Raw genomic sequence first — 23029 nt, 5'->3', positions numbered from 1 at the left:
ACCGCTGGAGCGTCAAAGATGGTGGCGCTAAGCAAGAAATGCTGAAGAAATAAGAAGAAAAGGGTTTAAGACTTTAGCTGGAGCCAATGTGTGAGGGGAGCGTCAATACACGAAAAAGAAAACAAAAAAAGCACGCAGGTACAGTGGACAGTGGAGGGGGGGTTAAAAGAGTGTGTTGTGCTGTATTATGTGTGTATGTATTACCGAGTGTGCTATGCATACAGCACCACTGAGTCGGAAAGTGTTTCCTTACAAAACCCACTTCATGGGATATATTCTAAAAGTATTACAAAAAACATCTGAGGTTTTTCTCTTTCTTTCTTTCTTTTTTTCCTGAATATGGTGACCAGTGCTGCTGTTCAGGCTTCCATTACAACTACTATGTCAAATGAATAACCACTACTTCAACAGATCATACAGTAAAGCTTTACGACTTCAGAAAACATGATATGATATACAGCATCTGTTACACCTTTACAATGTTATTCAACAGTGTATAGAATCATCTGATTTAAATTTGTAGAAAAATATCTGTGGATCATGGAAAAGTCCTGAATCGTCCCTTCTCTCCTCCTGCCTTCAAACAAAAGCATCCTGTGACAATAGTGAATCAATAGCTACTTGATCGACTGCAAGTCTCTTTTCCAAATAACCATTAGAATTGGCACACGTCATCAACAATACCTGTAGTGCCATTATTAATGTCACAGCAAACCTGACATAAACAGAAAAATACAAAATGCCCTATGAATAAATTCAGTGTTATTACAGTGTACGCTGTTTCTGCATGCTTCCTCCTTCATTCAATGCTCTGGCCTTTCGCTGCTAGTTTAGGTTATGTACAATTTAACAAATGCATTGTGGGAAAACAACGGTCTGGAACGGGAACCGGACCGAGCGGGTCTGCGAGAATACACAAGCTCCTTTTACTCTTTCGCCGCACTCCAGGAATTATACACAACCCTCTCCAGCAAGCGCAAGAGAGTTGACTTTAAAGTACCAATATGAAGTGGATGAGAAATCCACGTGGGACACATTGTGAACCAATGTGGTGAAATGGTCTCCATCTAAAAGAACATCACTGGTTTGGTGCCCTGCTTGGCAGTTACAGGCACACATCTGATCTGGTCTCACGTTGTTTAGGTGGGGTTGATGGATCCTGCTATAAAATGGAAAATGGGTTAAGTGCTTCTATTCTTTACGGTAGCTGTTCATCACCATTAAAACACACTGTGGTTGTCCGGTCCAAGCAGTACGCAACAGAACGAGCTCTCGGTAATCTGCAGAAGACGGATGTTTCACATCAGGTCGACCACAGGAAGCGCCAATGTTTGAGGAGTCGTACAATTACCAGATACGCTAGAAGATCCGATTTGAAACGATGTATCTTAATGCCGTGCAATGAGGTTATCAGTTATTGTGAGAGGCGGTGAATCATCTGGAAGTACATTGAGGGAGAGGGGAGGCTTGAGGGTGGACTGAGGAGACTTTGGGATGGGAACCAACACAGGTGTTTGCGCATAATATCTACAGCTGTACAGGAGGAACTAGGGGGCTACTGTACAAGAATACAGTATATAACGCAGAAAACCATCTGACGATTTAACTAGTGTTAGTTAGGGTGAAGCGAAGAGTTTGTGCTTGGTTCACAACCACTTTAAATACGTTTCCCAGGATCGTTCTCCGTTGTAGTGTTTACTGACCCCGTCCCAAAAGAGGATCCTAGTAAGTGCTTTGTTACGGACTGCAATATAGATTCTGCATAATCATAGGCTGGCTATCGGTTCGATCTGACGTAGCACCTTGGCTAGCTGGTACACTTCTCTAATCTCAATTTGGCAGATGTGACCCCTTTCAAGTTAACCTGTGTTTTTCAAGTTTAGGTAATTTCATTTGACCTATTTGACAAAGAGTAAATTGTGTTAATGCGATTGCCGAGTGGGCGACCTTTACCTAAAGACGGCCGAATGCCCCGCCCGGCGTTAGTGTTGGGCTCGCCCAGGAAACAGCCGGAAAAACATCATTGGAGGATAGGAAACAGGAAAAGAGATATGCTATCACATGTTCGCTGATCTTGATATGTACTTTGATTCTCTAGCAAGCAAGTTAAGAGCATAACTGTTGTGGTGAAAGCTTAATGCTTACGGGAGCATGAACTGTAGCAAACACATTTTTGTCAAAGCTATTGAAATGACACTAAACTTTAGGATTCATGAATATACAAACAAATGAGAACTAGTACATCTTTGTAAATAATAACCAATACTGCCGGCAGTCTATACGTCTAATAAAAATGTTACTTGCCCTCAGGAACAGTATAATCCCTTAAAAAATAGACAACTCAAATGATAAGACATTAAATGAAAAATACAGCACCTATAAATAAGCAGAATAAAAACCAAACTATAAATGCAAAATAGCAATAAAACCAAGCTACAGTAAATCATAGTATTACACTACTTTGTGAGAAGATTAATGTAATGGTAACGCATCAAACAGCTTAAAGAAGGGTGTCAGTTGTGCACTAGTAGTGTGTGCAAGTAGATCCGAAATATGACCCCACTCATTGGAAAGACTGAACACTCACTCGCACGCACTTGTGCACACGCATGTATTGACAGGCATGTGTGTACATGCAGCCATGCAAACGTGCGCGTACACACACACACACACACACACACACACACACACACACACAGGGGAGGCAGTAGGCTGACAGGCACTGAGGGCTTGTGTGGGACAGGGAGGAGGTGATATGCCTTATAATTTGTAGTGTATACAGTAGAATTCAATGCAAAACTTCCCTGGATACAGGATGGACCAGAGGGGAGTGGTAACTACTCATACCAGGGTTGGGGAGAATTCACTTTGACAGCGAGTTGCAGAAAGTACAGATATGATCTAGTACTCCACATTGCAATTCATTCGACAAAACCCATTTTCTTCTCAGTCAAGAATTCCATTATCGACAATCTACTTCATAAAATGTTTTTCTGTGAATTGACCTCGACCCTGACTTACATGCAGGCAAATACAAACAGACATAAGACACAGACACAGACACACACGCACACAAACACACTCTTCCTGATTTGGCCTATAAAAACATGTGAGTTTGTGAATAGAGAAAATGTGTCAGTGGTGCAGACACACACACACACACACACCCAGCAGGTCCAGTGCCGGGTAAAAGCTGTGACGTGCACAAACTAAAACAACAAGAGACATGTATCGTATCATCATGTCAGACAGCTACAGTACTACGTGGATTCATTGTATCGTATTTCAACAATGCAACATTATTCCATTTCAAACTTTTTTTTTTTGTGATTTTCTTTTTTTAAACAGTAAGATGTTATTTTCTCATTTTCTGTCCTTATTTTGTACTAATCAAAAATTCTTCCTAAAATTCCCTATTTTGTACTCTTTAGAGTCAATAGACTGTGCAATCTCTTATTGGCAACCAAATTGCAATATCAAAATGAAGAGATCATCCTTCATCCTTAAAAGAAGATTTTTAAGGAGGCGGAAGGAGGGTTCCTTCCATCCTTCCTCTTCAGATGAGTGCGTGTGTTTGTGAGGAATTAGAAATCCTTCTGGCCATCACATGGCTGTCAGCAGGATAGGATATGGGACACAACAGGTCAAAGTTCATCTCTCTTACATCAGTAACCATGGCAGCTCAGCCGGCAGGCCTTCCACTACCCTCTTAAGAGTGTAGGAGTGAGATTAAAAACAAAACATGCTGCCATTGAGAAGAGAACACACACACACATACACAATTTTTAGGTGTGTGTGTACACACACACACACACACACACACACACACACACAACAGGTGCACACTGACACAATCCCTAACATACACACAAACACACACGCAGTGAGTGAAAAAGGCAAAGGGTTTGTAACAGTCACTCTACAGTGTGAAAAATGAGGCGTCTCACTGAGTGAGGGGAGGTTTGTGGACACTTGGGAGGTGAGAAGAAGAGCGGAAAAAAATCTCCTTTAAGAAAGTGAGAGTTCTTGTAAGAAAGTTCCTGTCTCCATCTATAACCCATCAGTGTCTCTCACTGTGACAGCTGCTGTGTCAGGCCTGGCCTGTGTTTCTGAGTCCAGGTTTCAACCCCAGCTGTGGGTCAGACCCCAGCTCAGGACTAACCAGTCTGGTGCACCAGTGGCTGGTGATAGGGGGAGGTACAGCAGGGCCCGAGGCCAGCAGGACGGCTAAGTGCTTTTCTCAGTACAAAAACAAAACTCAGTTTTTAAAAAAAAAAACACAACAGAGAGACACGGAAGTTCTCTTATTTTGTTCTTCTAGGATTTCAGTAAATCTTCTTTTCAGGAGGTTTTGCCAACCACTCTATATTCCTTTCCTCTTTTCAGAAAGCTTCTATGTAATAAAAATGGCTGCTGAGCTTGACTTTGGCTGTGTCCACTCTCCAACTGGAACAGAGCAGGAGGGGTCCAAGGTTAGAGGTCGTGAGGTTATGAGACAAGAGGGATGAAGGATGGTCAGGGGGAACTAGAACTCCCACTCCGAGGGATCCTCTTTGCTGGCAGCCTTCTCCAGCCTGTGGATGATGTTATTGAGATTGGCTGCTTTCTTCTTGCGCAGATTGTTGTCCCTGGGGTTTCTGGCCGGGCCAGAGGCCGGGATGTTAGTACTAGAGGCAGAGCCACTGGAGGACGCCTCCGTGAGGCTGAAGAGCCCCAGTCCACCCTGTCCACAGCTGGAGCCCGGCCCGACTAAGCCTGAGGCGATGCAGTCAAACTGGTCAGGGGAGTTATTAGATCCCCCTGCCTCGGACTCAACCTCCATGTCGTCTTTGCATGCTCCTCTGTGATCCTCCAGGCCGATGCCCAGTCCCTGGCGTGTCTCCACCGTGCCCTCGGATTCCGTCCCGTCACAGCTGTCCCCCTCTCCTGATTTGGAGCCGCGGAGGGAAGGGGAGCCCCCTTCGCTGCCGGGCCCCAACCCGCCAGCTGCCTGGATCTCCTCTATGAAGAGCTCCCGCCGGATACGTGACCTGGTAGAGACACACACGGGTTCAGTGGCGATGCTGGAATCCTGAAGTTCAATTTGGTCATTGAAGCCCTTCCCATGAAATTACGACGTGGCCGACGATACAAGCACATAAGATTCAAATGCTAAATCCTTTAAACAATTAGCTTTTAAAAATATAAATCTATTAATTCAATAACACAAAAGCTTACAAGCGACAAAAAGGTTTTTCTATGGAAATAGAACTAGATTCATGTCAGAACTAAGTTTATATCACAATGTCCTTTGAAGAACGACTTGTGACACAAACACTTCAAATCAAAGGGCTTCTCTTTACCTGTAATTGTGGAACCAGTTGATGACGGTACTGGTCTTCAGGTTGAGCTGGGAGGCCAGCTCCTCGATGGTTTTGGGGGAGGGATAGGGCTTCTGCTGGTAGGCCCTCTTCAGGGCCTCCTTCTCCTCTGGGCCCAACACCACCCTGGCCTTCTTCAGGTGCTGGTGTCCGGGGCTCTGGGAGCCCTGGATGTAATCCTGCCCCACTAAGCCCATGTCCACCGAATGGTTGTCACTCAAGGAGCTCAGCCGCCTCTTCATGTAAGCTGAACAATGACACAAAAATGAGAAGTAGAATGTTACCTAAGGAAACACATCAATAAAACATAAGTGATGAATAAAGTCGGGAGGAAGAGTAACATCAACATATCTAGAATCACCAGTTTTTTGTTTTATATTATTGTTGAGGCAAAATTGATCTCAGGCACTCGGAGTTCTCTCAGGAACTCAGTGACCTCTCCTGGGAACTCCGTGACCTGAACTAATTTACGGTGGCACAGTGTTTCTACAGCTGGAAGCCATGGGTCCTCAAATCGATCCATCTGTTGTCTGTCTTTCTGTCTGTCAAAACATGATTGTCTACGGTTACACTGAGAGGAGGGGGGGTCAAAGTGTGTATTCCTTCAACATCTGTTTCCTGCCCCAGTTCCTTTGTGCAGGATTGTCGTCTCTGATGTGTATTAAAGCTTCTCTTTACACCAAGAAGCTTGGCCAGACTTTGTTGCTCCCCTCAACTCAGCTTTTCCGTCTGTACTTCTGGCTCATGTTTGATGTGTGTATTCTGAATACTTCACAAACAAGCTTAAGATACTTTGGATTTCTCACAAGGACATTATCCACTATTTTCCACCACAACTACCTCATATAAGTATGTGTGCCGTGGTAACAGAGCTGGTGTCTTTGAAGATGAGCATGAAGTCTGTCAACCAATTTTCGTGTGAATTACATCTATTATGGGACACCGTCCTACAAAGATAACTTGTCCGTCCTCTTCGTCGGCCCCTAGGTGGAGCTATTGTCTTTCAAAGGAAGTCCCAACAATGAAAGCATCTCTTCCATTTTAAAAGCACACAGGCAGCACCATCCACTCGGGGCACCAGCAGATGAGAACGAACAGCTCATGGCAGCTTTGCATGAGGTTGTCATTTTCCTCAACCCCAATAAACACTGCCAGATATATTAGTGTTGCAGGCAAAAAGCACTCAGAGCAAGGTTAGACCACTCAGAAAGTTGTGTCCTGTCTCGCAGGCTTGAACCGCTGGGGTGAGAGGTCAAATATGGCTACTCTACACTAGGTCCATGTCTTTCCTCTGGGCTCTGCTGTCGGCCAGGAATATTCACCGGTGCTGTTTGGATGCATTACTTTGGGGTCAATAATCAGAAACAGAGTTGAATTTAGAGTAACGCGCCCGAACCCCAAACACACTGGTGCACGGTCGGCTTTGTCTTTGCCCTTGTGCTTCGTCTGCGATATTATGAGGCTGAACTGACCCCGCATGCTCGTGCCTCCTGAAAGGATCGAACTACGCCTTTCCCATCTCTACAGAGATCTTCCAGTGGGCAGTCAGGGGGCGACTGCGAGGCAGCGGCGAGGCCTCGTGGCTCTGCGCTTACACGCATTAAGACCAACGCGAGGCAATAAAGAACGAATGTGTGATAAAATGAGCCGCGGCGCGACAAATTATAAAAATACGAGCTTATGGACACTGGTAATTATTATGATGATGATGACGATGATGAAGAGGAGTGCTGATGACTGTGAGTAAGCAGGCCCCCGGCAGTCCCCTAGCTGTCACATCCAATACAGTATGTGATGTCTGCGGTCCTGATTGGTACTGACATCACACCAAGATGACTGTGATCTGCACAACATGCTCCCCTGTCCTGCACAAAGGATATTGTGTGTGCAGATGTGCATGTGTAATTCAAAGGATGCCGTTTTTTTATTTTTATGAATGCATTTCAGGATGTCGAGGTCTTTTGTTTATTATTTGGGAAGTGAAGTGTGCATCCATTTGTCGTCATTGAGCATTCCCTACACACACACACCTTTCTTCTCCAGGCGTTTCATGTCCATGAGTTTCTCCACACTGTGTGGGTCCTGGAGCCAGAGCTGCATGCGGACAAAGGGCTCTCTGCCCTTCAGGCTGAGCTTGTGCCAGGGTTTGGGCCTGGCCAGCAGGTCTGAGACGGAACCCTGAGTCAGACCCAGGATAGTCTCCCCAAAAAGACGCTGGCCTGGATAGGCGAAGGAGAGGGGAAACGAAGCGGTTATTTAGGAGAACTGATTCAAAGGCTGACTAACTCATCATCATTGAGTGGGGGCGGGGGGCGGGGAGGGACTAAACTACACCTCCTGGGCTTCTTACCAAGGTTATTATCAGTCAGAACCTCCTTGACCTTCTTGGTGATGGCGTAAGTATCGAGCTCAGGAGACATTGCGACCATTTCCTGGATGCTAAGACCAGAATGACCAGGAACAGGGAGCGGGGTGCCGGGCTGCGACTCCCCACCCGACGGATCCTCGGAGGCCAGTTTGAGACTGGAGGACTGTGGAGCGAGTGGATCCCCTGCGAGACCGTTAACAGACTCCTCGGCTGAACTGAGGGGGGACTCTGGAGCGGGGCTGCAGCTGGCGGATGTCTTGGGAGTACCCTCTGCTTGAGGAGAACAGACAGGGTGAGAAATACCCCACAGGTTAGAAGACACCTCGCCATGTAGGAAAAACACAGTTTCATCCCCTCTCCCTGCTGGGTTTTGGAGGGACTTCAGTCACACCACATCAACCAACTTAATTCCTGTTAAACAAACAGCAAAGGTGCTTAAGTTTTCAGTTTGAAGCCTTTTTGGCTTCCTCCGCCTATTCCTTCATCTCCCTGTCTGTGTCTGTGTTGTACTGCTGTGCAGCTCAGCAGGCTGGAAGAGAGCAGTCATGAGGAGCTGTCAGTGTACATTAGCTGCTGTTTACACCCCCAGAGAGAAGGAGAGACACGCACATGCCCGCACACACACACGGAGCTGCCATCTGGCTCTGCAACACTAACTTGTCTATGACATGACAAACCAGCAGCTTGCTGGCTGACACTGCCACAGCACTGAGGATGGGGGGATGGTGGGAGGAGAAGGGAGGGCGGGGAGGGGGGGGGGGTTGGGTGGGTGGGTGGGAGAGATTGTGTGAGTGACAGACTGACAGTAACAACTAGCCACCGGCTCTAATCAGGCTTTCAGAGTAATGCTCGAGCCCAAAGAGCTTGGTTGTGTGAATCCATATACTATATGTGCTGGTGTGTGTGTGTGTGTGTGCGCGCTTGTGACTTGTTTACCTTGGTTCTGAGCTTGCTGGATGTGTGTGTTTTGCCCCTGGTCTCCATTGAGCCACGGTTGCATGCGGAGGTACGGCTCTCTGCTCCTCTGGTTCAACTTGTTCCACCGGTTTGTGTCAAGTTTGTGTCGAGACAGACTGTCACTCAATATTCCCTGGAACACAATGACGGAGAATGGCTCGGACATGGACCAACCGTACAGGAACAGCAGAGTAATCCGAACACATGGGCAGAGAGAGAGAGCACACACAGGCCTTACCTCTTTGGAGTCCTCCTGGTTGTAGTTCTCCTCTCCTGTCTGGCTGGATACGGCCCTGCGAGGGTCCGTATGCATGTTGCTCCACCACTGCTCTCTCCAATAACCAACTCCTCCAGAACTCCCAGAGCGGGCCGACCCCTCGGAGCTCCGACCCAGCCTGTGAACTCCGTCAACGGACATGTCGATACCCAAAGAAGCCCTGCCCTCTCTCTTCACGCTGGAGCTGAAGTCCAGGATTGGAGACGGGGATGAGGGGGAGGACAGGAGGGAGCTCGGGGGCTTCTTGAGGGAGAGGGCCAGGGGGTTGTAAGGGGGAAGGGGAGCGGTGAGCGAGCAGTTGAGGAAGTCCCTGTGAGATAGTGATGCTGAGGAGGAAGACGAAGATGAGGCCTTGAGGAGGGGCTCCAGTGCAGTCTGTTGGGCCTCCATCTCTCTGCGAGCTTGCTCTAGGATGGAGCGGATTGCCTCGTCTGATCCGCCGCCCCCTGCGCCCCCCCCTTTCAGTCCTGCATATGAGGGTTGAACGTGGGACAAGTCTGTTGAGAGAGGGGAAAGGTGGTGGTGGAGGATGGGGGAGGGGGGAGGTCATTAGACACACCGACAAACACTCACGGCAGCAGCGTATTACCTCAAATCCGTCGAGAAAACCACGACTCACCGGCTTTCTGCACCTGCAGCTCTCTTTTGGCCTGCTCCAGAATGGACTTGATGGCCTCATCTGAACCGGCCTCTGGGGTGCGGACACGGGCAGTGATGTTACCTGCGAGGAGAAGAAGAGAGAAAGGGAGGAGTGAAAAATCCTGTCGGAAATAAGCAGCAGAGATAGCAAACCGCAGAGCGAGTGAAGAGGCGAGCAGAAAGGACGTTAATTAATACAGCATAGCACGGCACAAAGAACAGCATTCCCACCACTGAGGTACAAGGCAACTACACTGGAGGGATTGTTGTAATTTCTCTGGTCCCTTAGGAGCTCACACATGCACACATGCTACAGGGTTTGTACAGTAAATGCTCCCCACGGAATAACAACTACCAATAAAATCCCTAAATACACATGCTGGCTTCTCCTTTGACGCAAGTCCCTGCAGTTGTGTGGTTACCTCCAAGGCCCATGTATATCTCAGAGCCTGCCCGCAAGTTAATAAACGCCAGCTCTCACACACACACACACACACACACACACACACACACACACACACACACACACGCCAGATACCGTTCACCCCAGCAACAACATGCCACACAGACAGAACGTGCTAACATCTCTGTTTGTGGAGGGGACAGACCTGTGTGTGAAGCTGTATTGGAGAGGGCTCGCCGCTTCGGAACATCCTGAAACACTCGGCTAAGCTGGGGCTGGCCTGAGCCCTCTGTTAAAAACAATATACCACACACTATGTTACAGCACTTGTGCGTCTTGTTTTTTTTTAATTATTCCTGTTTTACAGCTAGACTACATGGTGCCCTATAATGCTCTGCAAATGTGTGGATACTTCCATCCAGTGCACATTAGATCAGCGTAAATGCATTGATTTTCACCATCTGTGGCCCCAGTAGGAATCAAACTTCTACCAAACAGGAATATTAAAGCACTACCGAAGGGTAAATTATTTAATAGGAAGTATCTAACAGGGCGGATACTAACTGCAGCCAGGTTCTTTAAAAACACAAGACTTTGCCTGGGACTAGGGATGTTATATTTAGGTGTACCACGGAGACCAACTTCAATCAAAAATGTCCTGATGCGTTAACAAAAGCCGGCCCAGGCGAATCGAATCAACCCGTAGTTAACAGTACCCTCGCCTTCCCCCTGGTTCGCACCAATCAATACTATCGATGCGTGAAAGGTTTCTGTATTGACCACAATAGCTAGGAGAGGCTCTTGGGATCAGTGCGTGATTAGGAACTCATTCAGAACACACAGGTGTGACACAGGATGGGAGCAAGGAAAGTGAAAGAAAAAGAAAAAGCTAGTCCATATTGACGGGGCTCATCATTGGCTGTGTGCAGGGCAGTGTGCATGCAAGACACACACGCACGCACAGACAAACGCACGCGCACACACACACACACACTCGAGCACGCACGGACAAATGAAAGACACACAGCCTCACCTCTTTGCCGCCCCTGGATGCTTCGCAGCGCGAGGATGTTCTGCTCATCGGCGAGGAACTGCCTCATCTTGTGGAAAGGCTCCTTCCCCCGAATCGTCAGCTTGTTCCACGGCTTCGGCCTGGCCAGGATCTCACTGACCGAACCCTGGGACAGTCCCAGCACGTAGTGGCCGAACACGCGCTGGCCAATGTTGTGCTTTATCAGCTGCTCTTTCACCTGCCGGGCGATCTCGGCCGTGTCCATGTCTTCCCCGTCCAAAATACTTCCCGTGGTGGCGTCAGAGTGGCTGGGTGATGGGGACGGGGCGCTGCCAGCGGTGCTGCTCCCATTAACGGGAGCCATGTCTGGGCTGGCCGGAGGAGGCTGGGGGCTGCTGGCCGCCAGAGGGACGGCCGCTGACCCAGCGCCGGGGGTGGAGGTAGGGATGGAGCTGAGGGTCGGGGTGAACGGGGTGAACAGCAGAGCCCCACTGGGGATTCCAGAGGACTCCTGCAAGGCTTTGGAGTAGAAGGTTTGAAGCAGCTGCCTCTGGATGAGGGAGTTCAAAGCCATCTTACCGCCCACCAGAGGGAAAACGGGCGAGTAGAAGTCCTGTCCAATGCCCGTAGGACTGAAAGGGTGCGTTTCGCCGCTGGTGGTTGTGGTGGTGGTGGTGGCAGTGTTGAGGGGGTCTGTGTGAGTGCGAGACAGGGGGAGCTGGGAGGAGGAAGGGAGAGAGAGAGGGGGAGGAGGGGGCGAGGAAGAGGAGTCGCCGGGCATGGTCTCCTCCTTCGGTGAGGACACTTCTGTCCCTTTTCGCCTGGCTGACCCTACAAGAAAGGTCAAACACACCGTGCATTATGGGGGAGTCAACAAAAAAGGGGTTCCAAAAAGAGAGAAAAAAAAATAACAAAAGTTGAAAGTTATCTTTATCAATTCTTTTCCAAATTTGTGAACTTTGTCTCCTTTTTTGCCAACCCCCCAGACAAAGTGGCCATGCATTTGTGATTTCAACCTTTCTTGTAAGCTACAGCCTGGAAGACAAAAAGGACAAAAAACAATTGACACTGTGCCACTTAGGCAGATTAGCTTGGCCCAGTCTCCCTCTCTCAAAGTGGAAGTAACTGTACGAGGTAAAATGATCCTTAGATAGCCAATACACCATGTGAGTCCTCTTCAAGGCGACTGTAGCGTGTTCCTAAACACTGAATTATTCCACGGTGGCTGCAGCAACAGAGTCTTTAGTTCATAAAAAAAATACATCCAGGGGAGAAAAAAAATTGAGCAATAAAAATGAATTGAAAAACATTTTTTTATGGCTGAACATAAAACAGATGAATGTCACCAAAAAACAGAGGCCGTATAGCTCGGCTTATTCTGACTCCAAATTCGCTTTTTTCCAGAATAGATACTGATTACATTTATACATTCACCCAAAACAAAGATATAAAAGATATAACCTCTATCTTCTCAGTCTTGCAACTACTAAAATCCATCATGATGGAAGCGTTAAGAGAAATATTATTCTAATGCATAACCATCGAGACGGTAACATGATCGAGTAAGACAGTAAGCTCCCCTTACTGTGAATGTTAATCAATTCAAAGCTATTCAAATATTCAAGCCCAAAGCCATGACATTTCAAACCCACAAACACTGTTGCAGAGGGTAAGAGACCCGATGTAGGAGCGAGAGTGTGACGTCCCGTTTTTGTGTATGGTGCATATTTGATACTATTCAGGTGCATTCAAAATACATTCATTTTCCTCTTCTCCGTCATGTGCGGGACTAAAGAAAATGTATTTCTGTACCATGAGAACGTTTTGCATTTCTTTTTGCATATTGTGACCCAATGTTACGAACAATTCCCAAAACATTAATAAATGTTTAAGTATTCTCAGAGAAAAGTAATCTGCCGGTCTAACCTGATGCCATTGTTTCACGGCCTTACCTGCTGCTGAACCCTCATCTAAGATCCAATCAACGCTGGACTCCACTTCTTCCGCTGTTATTTCGTCTTTGCTGATCTGAGTGAGGGTCAGTGGACCCTCACTACAACCTTACATTCTGGCAGACTTACCGCTGAGCTCAGTGTTGGCAATGCGCAGAGCGGCGCTCTCGGATTGAAGACTGCGGTTCCTCTCCAGCAACAGCACCTCCAGAGGTTTGGAGGAGTCCTGATGGAGGGGGCAGGCACAACAGATGTTTTAAAAAAGGCTTGAATGTACAATATTGTTTATTAGAAACTGAATTACTTTAGTGCAATATAATGTGAAGATTAATTGGAACTGCCACTATTACCTGCACAGAGTCAGATGTTCCAAACTCCATAGACTTCAGGATACTGAGAAAAGAGAGCAAGAGAAAAGAAAATCTATATGAGCCCTGTACAAAGACACACACATCTGCTGTGTGATATGCTGGCTCTAATTCGGTCTCTTTAAAAGGATCGAGAAAAAGAGCAGAACAGACACAGTATATGAAGCTACAGACCATTCATGAGGGCCCTCAATTGAGTTACAGACTTTAAATGACGGCACATATTTGTTTAACATTGTTAATGACATCAAACACATGCAATAAACAGAACTGTGCTGGACACACACACGCACAAAACACTACACTGTGTGTGGTCCTCACCTCAACTCCTTCTTCACCTCCTCATAGTCAATTTGCTTCTGCAGTTTGTCCTCCAGTTCCTGGAAAAAAACAGATGGCATTATATGCAAATGTCTAAATAATAAAAGCAATCTTTGGATCTTTTTATTTCATGTGCTTATTTTCGGTGACTTCACTTTATAATCTAGAGGGAAGTCACCTAGCGTCTAGATAACAGCGAGTGTAAATTTGTGAATACAGTTAGAAAGGTAGGAATTCACTACAAAGTAGGCAAAATGTTATGTAGAAATCTTCTTTAATTCTCAAATTCCTGAATCTAATTAAAAGACAAACATGAACATTTGTGTTCCTTTGGTACCTTGAGAACGGCAGTCTTGCTGCTGAGCTGCTGCTCCAGCTGTGTGATCTGGGAGCTGGTAGTCTCTCTGAGTTTGGTCAGGCTGGCCTGCAGTCTCTGGACATCCTCCACCAGCTGGGCGGTCTCCCTCTCTTTGGCCCTAAGCTCCGCCTCCAGACTTGAGTGGGACGCTGCCTCCGCCTGCTGTTCCTAAGACCGAATAGGACGCCGGTTTAAAAAATAAAACCCATACAAGTATTCATAAAATCACCAATACTACGGTTGGCTTTCAGATATCAATAAATCACTTTAAAAAAAATCAAGACAGACGCTGATCAATGTTCTGATTATTTTTTCAAAAGTCCTCCCCCCTTGGATCAATGAACGGAGGTAAATAATCAACCAATCCCTTCTACCCAACACTGAGGGATCTATGAAGCATATATTTTGGTGCAGCAGACGGTCTCTAACTAAGTGTCACTTCTGCAGGCTGCTAACTGGGTCAAAATAAATCAGTTAATCAATACATCAATCACATATTGCCACCGTGACAACCTTAGTTGCATGGTGAGTGACTGCAAAACCTGACCTTTCAAATCAGTGACCACAGCGTTCCAATAAATTGAACTGCCGATCGGCGCGAGCGGGAAAACGGCCCACTGATCTTTAGCCTATCAATACGGCGCCGTGTGTAAATCGGCGCGGCGGCGAGTCGTGTTACCGTGTCGGTGTCGGCCTCGGCCGGGCTGCCGGACTGGGACAGGTTAGTCGAGGACAGCTGCTCCCTCAGCGACTCCGTCTCTCGTTGAGCCGTTTCTGCTCGCTGGAAGGAGAAAATCAGGGGTTTCAAACACTGTCAAACGTGATCAATCTGACGTTCAATTCAATGCGACTGTGTAATTCACTTGGTGTACACGTTCCCCCTTTTGTGTCAATTTTGCCCCGCAGAGCGGTTGAAAACCCACTTAATAAATGTGGATGGAGCGAGCAGGAGGACCAAGAAAGAGAAAACTTCTACCTGTTGTGCCATCATGTCTCTTTATCAACGTGGCAGCAGCTAAGTGTTCTTTGGAGGAGGATGTTGTTGTTGTCGATAGTGACGAGACAGCACCAGCAATCATCTCAACATTGTTCAGGAACTAGATCCCTTTGATGCAAAATATATGGCTACCACATATACTACAGAGTGGAGGGAGGCTTGTGTGGGATGACGCATAAGGTGGACTCTTCCTAATTAAAATAAGACGTAAGAATAGAGAATACCGGCTGCCTGGTCTTTACGGCCCTACTGCCATGCTCCAGTTGGGAATCATCTGCAACACTAGCCAACTTGCCATCATTAGGAGTTACAGGGAGCCGAATGCACAGCGTTCATAATTGCAACCATATTGAGAGCTGTTATTGACTGGGTGGGAGTTGGACTGCTAGTCGCGAGAGAAAAATCCTGTTTTCCATTTTCTCCATATAAAAGCGTATAAAAAGTCTGTGACTGAGCTGGAGGCCATGCTGTCATCCTCTGTAAACCTCAAATCACAAGTGTGAATAGTGTGTGTGGCATTATGGTTGGAGCGCTAACCTTTAGGCCAATATTAACATTACATGCCCATGCTACCCCCTTTAGCCACAAATCATACTCTTGGGCTAATAATGAAAGTTAACAACAATGACATTAACAGATACCAACAAATATTTACGACACAGGGGCAGAGGAGGCGCTGGGGGGCTTATTTTAGCTGGACGGGCTTAGTAGGTGTGTAGCAAACGTAAGAACAGCCTTAAAAAGTGATAAGCAACATTATTATGGGTTAACATAACCCACATTGTATGGTTAATGAACATTAGACAGTTTCTATTTAAAGGTGGTGTTCTATGTTTTGGGTATTCTTAACAAATCCCCAAAAGAATAAAGCTAACAGTAACACAATGTTGGTTTTGGTTTTCCCTCAATTCTTTCAAACTTTCCCTGCCTAGAGCTACAAGGTGGATTGTTCCCCAAGATGTAAATCGTTTTGTAAAAACAGGGTCATGGATATGTAGTTCCTACAAAAAAAGATAAATACCTCCTAAAACAGCTGGGCACTGTAGTTTTATTGGAGACTATTTATAGATGAGGATTAATACACATTTGGTGCTCTGGTGACAGCAGCAGGCCGATGTGCACGGAATCAAGTGGAAAATGTACGACTGAGACAATATTATGTATTATATATAATGATGCAACATCCACGGAAACATTGGGCCCCACGGTTCTCCTTTGACAGGTTTGTATTTTTGTCTTTTTTAGGACATTTGTTGAAAGGAAGAAACAAATAAAATCAACTCACTCGTTTTTATTTTTTTTTCATTAATTGACAAACTCTGTTGCAGTTTCTGTATTTTTTATGATGCTGTGTTAAAATACAGAAACACGAAATCAGCAATAATGTTGCGTGGGTTACCTGATTGGCTCTCTCCAAATCGGTCATCACCATCTCGATCTCATCGGCCCTGAGAAAGACATTTTCTGTTACTACAGAGGATGTGATGTTGCTTATACGAGACTCAGAAATACAGCATGCAGAGGAAAACAGGGAGTGGATGAATAGATAAGTGAATCCCGGGAAGAAAAAGTGCACTTGGACACATCCCGTGCGTGTGCGTGCGAGACGGTTCAAAGAGAACACATTTAGAGAATGCCGGTTCTGCGTCCATTAAGCTACTGTCTAAATTTCACCTTAATCCATTGATTGTGAACTCCATAACCCAAACAGCTTGTATGCGTGCATGCATACATGTATTTAGGCATGTGTGTACGTGTGCGTGTCTTTGTGTGGGTGTGCACATGTAAGCCCCTAAACCCAGGCCACACTAAAACAGAGGGATTACATTAATAGAGCTCTAAATCCTAATACAGCCCCCTAATCTGCTATGAAGCTGTGTGATTGTGTCTGACTAATGGTCTGGATGGAGGCCACGGTTCACCTCTCACTTGCTAGAGGTCAGACAGCAGGAAAACATCCCCGCAGTAACACGTCTTCCTGAACTTGGGGGGAAAAAAATATCTGAATAACGCTCTTTTGTGAGTGACGCGAACACCTGTCACGATCCTGCAAACAAAGATGGAGCGTAAAGCTCTGTGGACGAAGACAAAACCCCAGCTAAACAAAAATTATAGGTTATGAACCAAGCAAAAATAATTGCTCGAACACGATTACCCCCCCTGTTAAATAGTGGTCTGTGCGTGTATTTGGAAGTTAGGAAGTTTTAACCCGCTCAAAGTCACCAGTGTACATGAATGTTTATTTAAGACATTACTCGCTGATAAGAATACACGGGCGGCATTAAGTGCAAAGATGTGAGCGCATGTGTGCACTGCAGAGTCCACTAAGACCTTTTGATTTCACTGCAATTCTTTTGATAGTGAACCCAATAACCCACGCAGCTTTTGTATTTGTGTGGCACCGTATGAGAAACAGTGCTATGTCCCATAGGCTTGAGCACTACTGATTTGAATGTGTTTAACAAAACAGACACAGTTGCTATTAGGTCAACAGTGCGCTACAGGCGATGCAGCAGAAAGAAATCAGATGTGGGTGGGAGAGCTTTTCACTCTGCGCTTTTATTCTTTCCCCAACAGTTAAAAGGATCGAGCCTGCATTTAAGCAACATAATAGTACACTACCTCAATAGCTTTTATCCTGTCTTAAGCTATAGTGTGCAGGACGCACGTGCGCACTCATTCGCACTACGGCACACACAAATGTAAGGTCAGAGATCCAGCAAGCCAGAAAAGCTTGTAATGGAGAGCATTTATGGGTAGTAATGCAACCCAAATACACCAGCAGCTCCTGCTCCAAATGTGATCATTTAATCAAAGTACAGATGCACAAAGTCTTCTTAAATAACCTTTGGATTTGGCTGTATTTGGGAATTATAAAAGGCAAAGCTAGAGGCTGAGGGCCAAAGCAGATCACAGGAAAGGGATTTTCTGCATATCCTGATACAGTCAGTCAGTCAGTCAGTCGCTGGGCAGAGCACAACGGTCCGTGTCCGGCCAATGCACCCACTGGAATTAATTCATCCAACACCGAGTACTAAAGGGAGGGCCCTTCGTATGGGTGAATCCTAATTTTAGGCTGCTAAACATACCTACAAAGCTCCATACAGCAGCCACAGGGAGGAGCTATGGAGTACACGCACAGCTGCGCTAGGAAAATAGCACACGGGAACAACACACACTCTTTTGTACCGCGAAAGCCAATGGCTGCACAAGTGACATCAGTGAGTACTGTAGGACTTGTGAAACAAGCCTCTAAGCCCCTACTGTACTTCCTCCATCTCAGACAGGCCTTTTCATCTCTTATCATCTTCTCTCCTTTGCTCCTCACTCAACCGCTCCTTTTCTTTTCCACCCTCTGCCTGCCTCGCCCCCCCCCCCCCCCCCCCCCCCCTTAACCCCGTTCCCTTCCTATTGCCCTGCACTTTTCCTTCCTTTCATCTTTTCCTCTCCCCCCTTACACCTCCCCGCTCTCATCTTTCTCCCTCTCTTCCTTGGCCTCTGTCCTGGGGTGCCAACAGGATATTCTCCTGATTTAGATTTTCATTTCCCTCCTCTATCACACCCTTATCCCCTCTTCCTTGCTGTAGCCTCCAGCCCCTGGCTTGCTTTTTGCCCTCTAGCTTTCATCACTCCGTTCCTTTTCTTTCCTTGGCTTTCCCCACATTGCGTTTTCACAGCGTGTTACCTTGGGGATTTCAAGGCGGCTTAAAAAGAAGCTAGCTGCGAGAATGTGTGTGTGTGTGTGTGTGTGTGTTTGCGTGGTGCGCCATTTTGGGTTTGTGTGTGCGTGCCTGGGATGGACACAGGCAACAGGCCTTTCTTCTCTAATTATCGGCAATTAAATGGTTTTCCCCAAAATGGTATCCAGCCTTTATGCACAGATAAGGCCACACACAGACAACCAGAGGACGTACACGCGCACATAACCACACGCACACACACGCACAGCATCCTGTGGGGCTGGGGATCAATAAATCATTAATCTTTAACAGGGACTAAACGGGTAAAACGCAGCCAGCCAGACCCTCACAGCGGCAACGCAGACGGGGGGCTACGCTACATCTGCAGGCCCGCCTCCCGCTGACGCTCACATCGACCAAATTCTCAGGGAGTGTGCGTATGTCCATGTGTGTGTTGTGTATTTTAAAAGGCAGATTACCCGAATGCAGCAAGAGGATGGGGGATTTGTCACGCAATGTCCTCCTTAGTGGAAAGTTTAGAGCAAGAGTGTGTGTGTGTGTGTGTGTGTTGAAATAGTGCATAATATGTGTGGCATTTGTGTTTTGCAGGGCTAAAATATATGCAGTCAAAGGGTTAAAAGTTGTGTTCAGCCAAACATTGGCGATTTGCTCAGCCAAGCAGTAAACGGGGGAAGGACTCCAAGGACTGGGAGGGTGCAGGGTTAGAGAGGGTTTGTGTGCGCTTTAAAGCGTTGCATTAAAATTTCAGATCACAGCACGCCACATAGTCAAGGACCCTGACTGCCTCAGGCTCACGAGTGAGTGAGTGAGTGTGTGTGTGTATGGATGTGGGCCGGCATGTGTTTATTAGCTTCTGTAAGCAAATGGGGCCTACTATACGTGTCTTTTCAAAATGGCTTTTCTTCTGACATAAAAGGAACAGACAAGGACAGAAAAAGAAAGTGTAAAAAAAAAACGAGAAAGTGCAGAGGAGCGATGCAGTATGGTCATGGAGGGAGGGGGGGGTTTGACAGAAATTAAAACCTATTGATTAGTCTCTGCGTGCCGTATCTCCCTCCTACATTCAAACACACGATGTAAGAGATAGGATACAACGTGTAGGAGTGAGGGAGGTAGGAAAAGGAAAGGTGGGAGGGGGGTAATGTCAGGAAGAAGAGAAGAAGAGGGATCGATCTGTTTTTAACAGCCAATCAATGTAACAACTCTGTTAATGGAGAGACACCGAGTTCGGGACATGGCAAATGGGGTTGGGGGGGGGGGACCTTAAAAGCCAAGTTGATACCCTGCTGTACTTTGTGTGCAGGTCGCACGCAGGCTGCCCTTGACTGTTTTATAAACAGTCCCGGACTTAAAGAAGGAGCTCATGTTCCAAGGAAAGTGCAATATGTTTTTTTGCAGTACCAATTACCAATGAAACACCATGAAAGGCTTCGGTTGTATTCTTAAATCTGAACCTTTCTGAATGCCGGTCTCGGATCTCGTCCTAACCCCGAAGGAGCACAGAGTGTGAAAGTCATAAAGTGCCACTTTACAGTGAGGAAGGCTGACATGGAAAAGCTTCTGTTCTCATCCTCGCCCCTACTATAAGATCAATAATGATAGATGGCGTGTAATTGAAGCCACCTTATCTCACAGGTCCTTTCAGAAGCCTGCGTGGCTTTTAGTCTGCGCTCTCAACGTGACCCCTCTGCAGCCCCTCGTCTCCGTCACTACCCTGATGAATCAGACAGCGCCTTCGCCTTCGCCCACGCCGCGCACAAAACTGGCGCTGCACAACGCATTACAATCCCTGTCAGTATTTACAATGCGTGGGTAATGCTGGGATTTGGAGGCCGCCGAGCGTTGCGGGAGACAATCCAGCTGTTTGGGAGAGAGGGGGGAGGGGAGAGAGAGGGACAGGGGGGGTTTCCAGGCAAGGAGATTCAATAAACAGGATGATTATGTCAGGAGAAGAGTACGGAGGAGCCGGGGGGGAGAAGTCACCCAGAAACACACACACACACACACAAAGATCACCAGGACACATACTTTGCTGTGGACTCCTCGTCATACTTGGTCTTCAAATCGAAGAGTTCGGCCTGAGTCGTTTCAAGTGCTGTAAAACAGTAAAAAGAGCCCCGTCACTTACAAACTCCCTCCTTCCAGGTCAGCATTCAAATGAAAAGCTTGAACCACACTTTGACAAAAAAGGCACCAAAACCAAATTTCCATAACAGATTCTTGCTACAATGTTCACACATTATTTTCTTACAAAGAGAGCGGTTGGGTTATTTTCTCACTGCTCTAACGGGAAAGCGGTGGGGTTGTTTTCCTGTGTTGCTAGGCCACGGTCAATCTGATAAAACCACACCCACCTAGTCCAGATGAAGCAGATTGAGTGTTAAACCTCACTGGGGATGTCGTCTTCCAAAATGAAAATCCAGTAAGAAACACTTGAGGATTTCAGACACTTTCAAATGTAACTCCGTCTCAAATTTAGTGATATGGTTGTCCTTGTTATCCAGGCCTGTTAAAACTGTACGCGGGTCTGTAAAAACGGAGCAGACTGGTACCTGTCTGCAGGGACTGGGCTTTGTGTTCGGCCTCTTCCAACCTTGAGGACATGGAGTCCTGGCTCTCCTGGAGTTTCCTGAAGAGGCAGACAGAAGGGGGGAAAAAAAAGAAAAGAAAAAGAAAGCCGGGAGCAGAAGTCACAGATAGAGATACTGAGTCAGTAAATCTTGGGCTCACACTTTGTGGCAACTTCAACTATTCTCTATTTTCCCACCCTTTCTGAAGTGTTTTCCCCACTAAAAATCCTCCCAACACAACCCACTCCTCATTAAGCAGCCCTATTAGGCAGGAATGTCTGGCCACTGGGGCACGCTGCACCCCTGGGGGGAGAGCGGGAGGGAGGGTTCAGTAAGAGAGGGGGAGAGGTGGCGTCAGAAGGATAAAATAGATTTGTTTCTTAGCATTTAAAAAGTTGGGCTGTGCTGAGAAATTGCCACTGCGGGTAAAAACATCAATAATCTAGCACAAAGAGGGTCTTTATGGCAACACTTTGATGCCCCCCTTCTCCGCCAATCCGTCTCTCCTGTCATCTCCATTTTTCCTGCCCTCTACTTCATCCTCTCATCTCCCTCCCTCGCTCGCTCCTAGCAGGACAAAACGCATCAGAGGTGCCATCCATTTACTGCCGCTCTCAGACACAGGAAGTCAGCTCTCTGCAGACAGGAAGGGGCCTATAAAACACTGACGTAAAGGAAATACAGTTGGACAATTGATCTTCTGCTGCACGTCTGAAAAGGGCAACAAGCTTGAAGGCAAACGAGATGATTGACACGAGGGGAAACATGAGCTGTGAAATGTACGTTTCATAAACAGGGGTCTTATTAGTTAGTTAATTAATTATTAATAAGTGGGCGCGTGACTTTGATCATAATAATGACTGAGAAAGTTTCTTCTTTTTGGTGGTTTAATGTCTGCATGGAGTGTGCAAAAGAAGTCAGCAGCATTTGTTGGCAGTGCTTCGTACTTTTAGAGAATTATATGATGCAACTGGATGTAAAAACATCTTAATCGGCAGGGAGTTTTTTCTTGAGAAAATCTGTGACAATGATATGAGCCCCTTGTATAACCTCTTTGCAGCTAAAGTTGAAATGGATTACAAACAGTATCCAAATTACTGCTAAATGATTAACCGCCACAAAGGAAGTCTCGTGTAAACAAACAAACTGGAGAAAATCATTACTAACCTCATATTAACATCTTTTCTTCCTTTTTAAGGACGTTTGCGACCCACCGTGTTTCTTTGTTTGCACCAACACATACAATTAGTGTACGTCACTCCATCAGCATTAGAGCTCTTAACAGATCATTGTTATTTCTTCATGGTGGACTGCGGATTAACAATAAAAACTGCTCATTAACGTGCTGCTGCGATCTATGGCTCACTTTTCTATTGGTTTTAAGGTTTTAGAGTTGCTCAATTTCATAATTGAACATTTTCTGATCGGATACATCTGTCACAGCTTCTAACGCCTGCTCACCCTCAATGGAGTCACATAAAACTAGCCAGCGTTGTTTTCCTGCTGCTCCTTAAATATCTGGCAGCAATTTTGAGCTATCTGAAAACCACACTTCAAAATGCCTTGAAAATGGGTTTGGAAAGGAAGTGCGACATTAGATCAGAATGAAATACGTTGTACCAAAATAAAGAGACACTGAAGCCTAATTTCTGACATTATATAGGCATTTTCTAGGTTTTCTTTAGTTTTATATTTTCAGACACAGTAGACGTCTGTGGTAGCAATTATTTGGAGCAAAAAAAGCTG

The 23029-nt window shown here is 46.3% G+C and overlaps 1 protein-coding gene across 4 annotated transcripts in view; it reads right to left on the bottom strand.

Moving 5' to 3' along the window:
• Window positions 1-305: 305 nt before the first annotated feature.
• cux1a (cut-like homeobox 1a) overlaps window positions 306-23029 on the bottom strand; it is a 51562-nt gene continuing 28838 nt past the window's right edge. Inside the window, exons 7-23 of one of the 4 annotated variants that reach the window (XM_078098319.1) lie at window positions 21266-21342; window positions 20742-20808; window positions 16412-16460; window positions 14695-14796; window positions 13995-14183; window positions 13658-13716; window positions 13319-13361; window positions 13098-13194; window positions 11038-11847; window positions 10210-10293; window positions 9582-9683; window positions 8924-9459; window positions 8665-8818; window positions 7711-8001; window positions 7391-7579; window positions 5343-5607; window positions 306-5030 (exon numbers count right to left, since the gene is read on the bottom strand). In XM_078098319.1, the coding sequence (XP_077954445.1) occupies window positions 4526-5030; window positions 5343-5607; window positions 7391-7579; window positions 7711-8001; window positions 8665-8818; window positions 8924-9459; window positions 9582-9683; window positions 10210-10293; window positions 11038-11847; window positions 13098-13194; window positions 13319-13361; window positions 13658-13716; window positions 13995-14183; window positions 14695-14796; window positions 16412-16460; window positions 20742-20808; window positions 21266-21342 (3619 nt within the window). In that variant the 3' untranslated portion in view covers window positions 306-4525. The remainder of the gene's footprint in view (window positions 5031-5342; window positions 5608-7390; window positions 7580-7710; window positions 8002-8664; window positions 8819-8923; window positions 9460-9581; window positions 9684-10209; window positions 10294-11037; window positions 11848-13097; window positions 13195-13318; window positions 13362-13657; window positions 13717-13994; window positions 14184-14694; window positions 14797-16411; window positions 16461-20741; window positions 20809-21265; window positions 21343-23029) is intronic. The other 3 variants (XM_078098320.1, XM_078098321.1, XM_078098322.1) reach the window with 3 other exon arrangements.

Source organism: Gasterosteus aculeatus, chromosome 1, assembly GCF_964276395.1.
Source record: "Gasterosteus aculeatus chromosome 1, fGasAcu3.hap1.1, whole genome shotgun sequence".
Taxonomy (NCBI): domain Eukaryota; kingdom Metazoa; phylum Chordata; class Actinopteri; order Perciformes; family Gasterosteidae; genus Gasterosteus; species Gasterosteus aculeatus.
This window is presented reverse-complemented; position numbering and strand designations above follow the sequence as displayed.